This window comes from Parus major, unplaced genomic scaffold (assembly GCF_001522545.3).
Source record: "Parus major isolate Abel unplaced genomic scaffold, Parus_major1.1 Scaffold391, whole genome shotgun sequence".
Lineage (NCBI taxonomy): Eukaryota > Metazoa > Chordata > Aves > Passeriformes > Paridae > Parus > Parus major.
This window is the reverse complement of record NW_015379306.1, coordinates 27,288-36,079: the sequence shown is the minus strand read 5'-3', so window position 1 is coordinate 36,079 and position 8,792 is coordinate 27,288. Positions and strand designations below refer to the sequence as shown.

The 8,792-nt window shown below is 56.3% G+C and overlaps 1 protein-coding gene across 1 annotated transcript in view; it reads right to left on the bottom strand.

Annotated features, from left to right (window-relative positions):
- ALMS1 (ALMS1 centrosome and basal body associated protein) overlaps positions 1 to 8,792 on the bottom strand; it is a 40,520-nt gene that overhangs the window by 27,285 nt on the left and 4,443 nt on the right. Inside the window, exons 3-5 of the mRNA XM_015616273.3 lie at positions 6,373 to 7,803; positions 5,724 to 5,854; positions 4 to 1,256 (exon numbers count right to left, since the gene is read on the bottom strand). Of these exons, the coding sequence (XP_015471759.1) occupies positions 4 to 1,256; positions 5,724 to 5,854; positions 6,373 to 7,803 (2,815 nt within the window). The remainder of the gene's footprint in view (positions 1 to 3; positions 1,257 to 5,723; positions 5,855 to 6,372; positions 7,804 to 8,792) is intronic.

The following is an 8,792-nucleotide window of genomic DNA, read 5'->3' as shown; positions in this document are numbered from 1 at the left end:
TGCTGTGCAGCCAGGCTCTGTGTTTGCCCAGTGTGGATTTGGGGCTGCTGTGCAGCCAGGCTCTGTGTTTGCCCAGTGTGGATGCTCCCAGCCCCCCGGGCTGTTCCCTGAGCAGCTCCAGCTCCAGCAGTGGCAGTGGGGACAGGAGGAAGCTGTGCAGCATCCCCGGGCTCCCGGGAGCGGGCCAGCGTGGGGCTGGGGGGACAGCTCTGGATCCTCTCCCAGGGCTCTGTGCCCAGCCTCTCCTCCCCAGGGCGAGCACAGGGAGCCTCCCCCGGCAGGATCCCGTCCCTGGCCGGGCTGGGGCTGCGTGCCCGGGGTCCCAGCGGGGCTGGAGCCCGCCTCCAGGAGCAGAGGGTGTCGGAGGAGCTCGGCTCGCCCGGCTGCCCGCGGGCACAGGGGGCAGCAGCACCGCTCCCTGCACAGGGATCCCCTGCCAGGGGGCCACAGAGCTCTGCCACGGCACTGCTGCGCTCCACGGCTGGCTGCTGCTCACACACTCGCAGCTCAGTGCTGCTCTGGGGCTTCAGCTGCATGTCCTGCAGCTCAGTGCTGCTCTGGGGCTTCAGCTGCATGTCCTGCATCTGCTGCAGCCCAGCAGTGCTCCAAGGCTTCAGCTGCATGTCCTGCAAGTCAGCAGTGCTCTGGGGCTTCAGCTGCATGTCCTGCATGTCCTGCAGCTCAGCAGTGCTCCAAGGCTCCAGCTGCATGTCCTGCAGCCCAGAAGAATTCCAGGGCTCCAGCTGCATGTCCTGCAGCCCAGCAGTGCTCTGGGGCTTCAGCTGCATGTCCTGCAGCTCAGAAGAATTCCAAGGCTCCAGCTGCATGTCCTGCAGCCCAGCAGTGCTCTGGGGCTTCAGCTGCATGTCCTGCAGCCCATCTGTTCTCCGAGTCTCCAGCTGCATGTCCTGCAGCCCAGCAGTGCTCCGAGTCTCCAGCTGCATGTCCTGCAGCCCAGCAGCGCTCTGGGGCTTCAGCTGCATGTCCTGCAGCCCAGCAGTGCTCCGAGTCTCCAGCTGCATGTCCTGCAGCCCAGCAGGACCCCACAGTTTGAGCTGCATGTCCTGCAGCAGGGAGCAATCCCAGGGATCAGCTCTCAGGACTGGCACTGCTGGTGGGGAGCTGGACGGGAAGAGCTGTCTGTCTGTCTGTCTGTGCCTGTCCCTGGGAAACCTGGGAGCCTGGAAACGCTCCAGGTCCTGTTCCTGCTTCCTCAGATGCTCAGAACCTGCTCCCAAACCACAGAGCCACGGATCCTGAAAAACAGAGCACAGTTCCCAGAGGTCATTCCTGGCCAAAAGCTGGATGGGAAAAGCCAAAGCTGAGAGCTGCCACTAACCAGGAGTTTATCATCAGGAAGGGAGAGAACTCAGATCTTAACGACCTAATTTAGAACTTTATCCTTTCTAAGTGCCAAGTGACCATTCCCAGCTGTGCTGACCCCAATCCACGGGAGGTGCTGCCCTGGAGGACACCAAGAGCTGAGATCTCACCTGAGCTGAGCTCTCACCTGAGCTGAGATCTCACCTGAGCTGAGATCTCACCTGAACTGAGCTCTCACCTGAACTGAGATCTCACCTGAGCTGAGCTCTCACCTGAGCTGAGATCTCACCTGAGCTGAGCTCTCACCTGATATCTCACCTGAGCTGAGATCTCACCTGAGCTGATATCTCACCTGAGCTGATATCTCACCTGAACTGAGATCTCACCTGAACTGAGATCTCACCTGAGCTGATATCTCACCTGAGCTGAGATCTCACCTGAGCTGAGATCTCACCTGAACTGAGATCTCACCTGAGCTGAGATCTCACCTGAACTGAGATCTCACCTGATATCTCACCTGAGCTGAGATCTCACCTGAGCTGAGATCTCACCTGAGCTGAGATCTCACCTGGGTCTGCCCTGATGGAACACAATCACCCCAGAGCTGCTCCCACCCCAACAGAACCCCAGAGCAGCCTGCACAGCCCGTGGCAGGGAGAAGCACCTCTGCCATCCCTGCCATGGGGCACTGGCAAGGGACAGGACAGCGACAGTTCCATGGGGAGCCAGCCCTCCCAGCCCGAGTCTGGGGTTCAGGCAGCACCCTCCTGGGCACAGAGCCTCTGGAATGGCCTCAGGTTGAACCAGAGGACGGTTAGATGGGATCCTGGGAACAGTTTCTCCCTGCAAAGGGTTACCAGGCATTGGAACAGGGAGCTGGTGATGTCACCGTCCCTGGAATTGCTTTAAAAATGTGTGGATGAGGCATTTGAGGATACTTCAGTGCTGAACATGGTGGTGCTGGTTGGTGGCTGGACTTGATGATCTCAGAGGTCTTTTCCATCCTGAATGATTCTGTGATTCCAACCGTCAACATCAATTTATAAATTCAAGTGTAATCCAAAATTCCACCACTTCCACTGAAGAGAGCAAATCTGAGATAAATGTGCTGCCATGGAGATGGGCCAGATAAGCTTAATTAGGGAAAAGAGACACAGAAATCTGGGTTATATTTACTTTTTCCTACTGACTGGGACAACTGTGGAAGCAGCAGAGTGTATTCCAGTAATGAAGCAACACGGGTCCCTGGGTGATTACAACCCCATCAACCACTGGGAATTTGGTGAGAAACAGCAGTGGGAAACATTTTTGGTGTAAACCAAACACACAAACAAGTATTTCACAACAGCTTTCCCAGCCTTTCTCCATCCCAGATGTCATGACAGCAGCAACTAGGGCCTGGATCATTATCCCACCTCTCTAAGGGGAAGTTTTATGCATTTAAGGCAACAAATCAGTTTCTTTGGCATTTCCTCCAGCCAGGAGGGACAGCCAGGGCCTGTGGGAGAGCACAGGGACACGGAGCAGAGCTGTGCCAGCACAGGGATGATCCCAAGACTTCTCCTCCCTGCACCACGTGCCAGTTCAACGGCCTGAGGTAATCCAGAGCAACTCCCACCAGCGAGAGCAGGCACAGAAGTTGTGATAAACTCATCTTCCCAAGCCTTTCACATGTTTTATTGTGCCTGTTATGTGTCATCCTTCCAAAAAAGCTCCCTGTGCCATATGATCCACAGGAGCCTGCAGAGCAAATTTAGAGCTACAACTCCGTGAACTTCCTGGAGAAGTGAGAAAGCTCAAGGAGTGGAAAAGTACAGCAGGGAGGGGAGGAAAACACTGCACCAGGGGGGAAGGAGCTCACAGGAAAGGGAAGAGGGAGCATCTGGCAGCCTAAAATACAGGTGGGGGGATCAGGTTTTCAATTTAGGAGAATCCTGAGGCTGAAGATGCTGGAATTGTATTTACATCCAACAGCAGCTCCAAACCTGCCATGGCAGGGACAGCTCCTGTGATCCCATTGGGATCCAATCCCAGTGTCCAACCTGGCCCTGGGCATTCCCAGGGATCCAGGGATCCACAGGAAATCTGGGAATTGCAGAATCCCAGGCAGGAATTCCTTGCCAAGATCCCAGCCCAATCTCCCCTTTCCCAGTGGAAGCCATTCCCTGGCTCCTGTCCCTGCAGCCCTTGGCCCCAGTCCCTCTCCAGCTCTCCTGCAAGGGGCTGAAGTTCTCCCCAGACCCTTCCCCTCTCCAGGTGAGCACCCCCAGCTCTCCCAGCCTGTTCAGGTTGAATATTCCAGGGGTTCTGAGCCTGTCCAGAGCCCTGGAGGCCACGTCTGCAGCCCCTCCTGGACCCTCTGCCAGCCCAAGGTGGGACACCCCCAGGATTTCTCCTGCTGTGACAAACAGCTCCCAGAGACCCTCAACTGCCTCAAAAGATGGAAAATCTTCCCAAGAAAAACATCCCAGAGAATTTCCCCGAAGTGTCCTGCTCCTTTCTCTGCCCCCAGACGTCACACACTCCCGTGGCACACAGGAAAATGCCTCAGTGGCACCTGAACTCCTGGAGCTGTCAGCTCTGGGAAGGACAGGCAGAGTCTGAGCATTCCCAGAGCACACCCACCCCAACAGCCCCACACAGACACCCCAAAGATCCCACTGGAGCAACTGTTTGCTGGAGCTGCAGGAACAGTTTGTCCTTCTCAGTCTGAAAAGCTTAGTACAGGAAAATATCTTTTCCTAATCTTTGCTGTGTTCTTTTTAAGTCCACACATGGCACTTAGGCTCTAAACTTCCACATTTATTGTACACAACAGCTCCCATTAAATTTACAGATTATTTTGCCTGGCTGTGTTTTTTCAGTGCAGCAGTTTTGAACAATCTGTATTTTTCAGTGACAGTGTTTGGCTTGGAGGGAAAAATACATTTATCTTAAGTACAATTTAAAAAACCCAGTCACCTTCACTCTGCAAATTCAAACCATTTTTTATCTCAAATTAAAAACATTGCAGTGCAAAAATATTTTCGAGATCAAAGCAGGAGGTGCTGTGGTTGAACAAAAGCAATTTCTTGGCAGCTTGGTTTGCAAAATTAAGGTGAATTTCTTCTTACTCTAAATGTGGATAAAACAATCCCAGCTGACACTGAGTCACAGAAAGGTAAAATCCTTGGCTGCACAGAGTTCATGTCAGGGACAAAGCTGTGACCAAGCAAGATCTAAAAGCTGGGGGGAAAAAAAGCTTTGATGCCTCTGGTTTTGTATTTGTGTTTTGTTTCTCTCTTTTAAGAAATCTGAATTTGAAGAAATGTGAATTTCTAAAATATTCAATAATATTTAGATAATTCATTTATAAATGGTTATTAATAAAACAGACCCTTTCTTTTCCCCAGCTGCCCAGATTCCAGCAATCCAGGAATACCTGGGAAGTGTGGCCTGATGTGTTTTGGGAGCTGCTCCCAGCACTGCTTCCAGAGAAGCTCTAAACACAGAGTACTCCTAAAGCACTGACTGTCACTCCTGCTAATGCAGGGCTTTTAATTAAAACAAACAAACCAACCCCTGCTGCTTTTCCTGGGAGGCAGGCAGGCTGCATGAGCAACCAGGAAAAAAAAAAAACAAGGGGAAAAATAAAAAGCTCTTCCTAAAGCTCAGGGCACTCCTCTGAAACACCAGTCCCTAAAAATCCTGCCATAACCACCCTGGGCAGCAGAGCAGGGCCAAAAATGGACATTTAAATGAAAACAAAGGTACCACACTCCTGCTCAGACAAATTCCAGCATTTTATACATGAGCTGGAAACACTCCAAAGAGATGCACAAACCATGACAATTCTGGGGCAATCTCTCCCAGAGAATCAGAACTGCAGAGCCTGAACCTCCTCAGCCCTGATCCACCACTGACACTTCCACACCCCCAGACCCTTCCCAGGCTCTTGTGGAGAACATCCTGTGCCCACCACTCTGATTTCCCCCGGCATCCTCACCTGCAGGAATCCTGGAGCAGCCCCTTCCCTCTGAGCCAGCACAGGGACAATTCCTCCCTCCTGCCCCACGAGCCTCTCAAGGCCAGCTCCACGTGGGCAGCACCCAGCAGACACTCCCAGTGCCCGAGGATGTTCCAGGGACACACAACTCCTGCCACAGGCACAATCTGCACCTCCACAAATATTCTGTGCAAAGAATTCCTCCAGACAATCCAGAACCAGGAGCTCTGGGCACTTTCTCACAGCAACTCTCCCCCCACATCTCTTCCTTCACACCTTCCTCTGGGACATCTGCAGCTGAGTGTCACCCCCACAGCCAAATCACCCCAAAATTCCTGGGAAAACCACAAGAAGAGCCATGAACACCACAAGAGCAGGTGCAGCAACATTTCCCCCAGCCTGAGCTGGTCTGTACCTTGGCTTGTGCGGATTCCCTGGTCTTTGGGAACAGCTCTGCCTTCATTCCCTCCATCCTGTGCTGGGTCTCTCCATCCCTGTCTGGCCCAGACTCCTGGGACTGGCTGGCCAGTTTCAGCTTCACCCAGGCTGCCAAAAACACAAACCATGAGAGGTTTCCTTTCCCATTTAGTGTATGAGAAGAGTTTTTAACTTAAATCAAAGCTGTGCATTTCCAGTTGCCCCAGCTGAGAGAACAAGGACCACATCAAATTGCAGAGCTCCTGGAATGACCAGGAATAATACAGTGTAAAATGGCTCCTTGAATCCAAGACTCTTTCCTTGTTCTGTCATCTTCATAGTTACAGACACAAGTCAGAGCTCACTCACACAATCCTTTCCCACATTCCTGACTTAATAATTGTGTGGACAAAGTAATTCTTTACAGTGATGTCAGGAAAATAAGGTTTTCAAACTGGAGAAGCCCAGTTCTACCACAGCACAGATTACAGGAGAGCATCCCCCACCGGAGCCCTGTCCCATTAAGGTACAAATTAAATTAAACCACAAACAATCCCCTCGGAGGCAGGGAGCAGCCACCTCCCATCACACCCTGATACAATCCCACAATTTGGGCTGTGCCAGACCCACCCGAGCCACGTTCTCACCTCGGATTTTCCTCTCCTGCTCCTCGGCGTCCCTGAGGATCTGGTGGGCAGCGGTGCCCGGGGCTGCCGGCCCCAGGAGGCTCCGGACACGGGCACTGAGCGAATCCCCACTGCTGCTGTCCTGGAGAGCTCCATGAAACGTGCCCGGCTGTCCTTTGGTGCTGCCCAGGTGTCCCCCGGTGCTGCCCAGGAGGCTCCGGACACGGGCGGCCAGGGAATCACCACTGCTGTCCTGGAGAGCTCCATGGAATGTGCCCGGCTGTCCCTGGGTGCTGCCCAGGAGGCTCCGGACACGGGCACTGAGCGAATCCCCACTGCTGCTGCTCTCAAGAGCCCCCCGGAATGTGCCCGGCTGTCCCCCGGTGCTGCCCAGGTGTCCCCTGGTGCTGCCCAGGAGGCTCCTGACACGGGCACCGAGCGAATCCCCACTGCTGCTGTCCTCGCTGCTGCTGCCCCGTGTCCCCTGCGCCCCTCCGGCCCGGCCCACAGAGCCCCGGGAGCTCCCCGGGAGAGCGGGGCCGGTGCCCGGGGGCTGCAGGGGAGGAGGGCCCGGCTGTGGGGCCGAGCTCAGGCCGCTGCTGGCTCCGCTCTGTGCCGGCCCCACCAGCACAGCCTGGCTCCTGGGCACAGCGCTGCAGCCCTCCGGCTCTGCCCTGCCCGGCCTGGGCCGCTGGGCCGCTCCCCTCAGCCCTTCCCGCCGCTGCAGGCTGACAGCCGAGGCATCTCCCCGTCCCTGCTGGCAGCTGCCAGGATCCGGAGGATGGAACCCCAGCCCCTCTCCCCGCACACCCCTCTGGGTCACAGGCTCAGGGATCCGCTCCTTCCCCACCCTGGGGTCCCCGGGATCGGGCTCTCTCCCAGGCAGTGCCGGGGGAGCCTCCCCGGTTTCCGTGCGGGAAGCTGAGGGGAAGGCAGGCCGGGCCCAGCCGGCAGCCAGATCCTCGGCCCGTGCCAGCAGCTCCCGCAGCTCCCGCAGGGCCCCGGAGCCCAGCGGGGAATCTCCTTCCCAGCCCTGGCCGCTCTCACTTCCCCCGCTGCAGCTCTGGGACCCTCTGTCCAATTCCACTCCATTGCCAGCTCCAGACAAAGCCCCAGCCGCCCATCCCTGCAGGCTGCCGGGCTCACGGCCAGCAAAGGGAACCCGAGCACTCGTCCCCCCGTCCCGGGCACTGTCCCTGCCCGAGGAGCGGCTGGGCACGTCCTGCTCCGCTCCAGCAGATCCCGGGGAACCCTCCGCAGCCCGGGCTGGGGACACGGGGACAGGCAGCCCCGGCTGGGGACACGGCACACCGCCCTGGCTGTCTGGGGGCTCCCCGGACAGCTCCCGGGGGGACAGCACCGCCGCAGAGCCCCCGGGAGGGGACACGCTCCCCGGGGATGTCACCCTGCCAAAGCCGGCCTCTGACATCTGGAAGGCTGGCAGCAGAGTACCTGCAAAGGAACACAACACCCAGTCACCTGCAGGCTCCAGAAACATCCCTGCTGCGCTCCAGGGCACAGAAACATTCAAATACTGGAAAATATTTAAGGTGCTGTTCTTAGGATGAGACTTGGGCTAAGATTTCTGTAAGAATTGTCTCCTGAAAGAAATCTCAGGAGTATTTCACACAAATATCAGCGAAAATACAAAACTTATTGAGGAATTATGGAATATCCTGAGTTGGATCGACCCCTGGCCCTGCAGAGTCCCACCCTGTGCAGCCCTGGGAGCAGGGTCCAGGCTCCTGGAGCTCTGGCACAGTCGGGTGTTACAAAGCCACACCAGCTTGGGTGAGGATGATGATGGCTGGATGGATTTAGGAACAGATCTCGTCAGTTATAAAAATACACTGAACAAATCCCAGAATGCAAAAAGAACCAAGAACTATTCCTCTCCCAGGAAGGAGAAATCCAGTCCCATTCCCTCAATCTGAAGATACCATTTCTATCTGAGCCATTTCCTTCTGAAGGACTCTTGGGAAAAGAGAAACGCAGGGAACAAAGCCAGCGTGCCCTGCAGTGTCCTGCAGTGTCCTGCAGTGTCCTGCAGTGTCCTGCAGTGCCCTGCAGTGTCCTGCAGTGTCCTGCAGTGCCCACAGCCCCGATCCCTCAGGTCTGAACACTCCCAGTGCCCACAGCTCCTGCTGGGGATGGGGAAGGTGGATCCCAGGACAGCCCTGAGGCGCCGGAGGGTGAGCTCTGTGCCCTGTCTGTCCCCTGCCCGTGCCCTGCCAGCCCCCTGCCCGTGCCCTGTCTGTCCCCTGCCTGTACCCTGTCTGTCCCCTGCCCGTACCCTGTCTGTCCCCTGCCAGCCCCCTGCCCGTGCCCTGTCTGTCCCCTGCCAGCCCCCTGCCCGTGCCCTGTCTGTCCCCTGCCTGTGCCCTGCCAGTCCCCTGCCTGTGCCCTGTCTGTCCCCTGGAGCCCCCTGCCCGTGCCCTGCC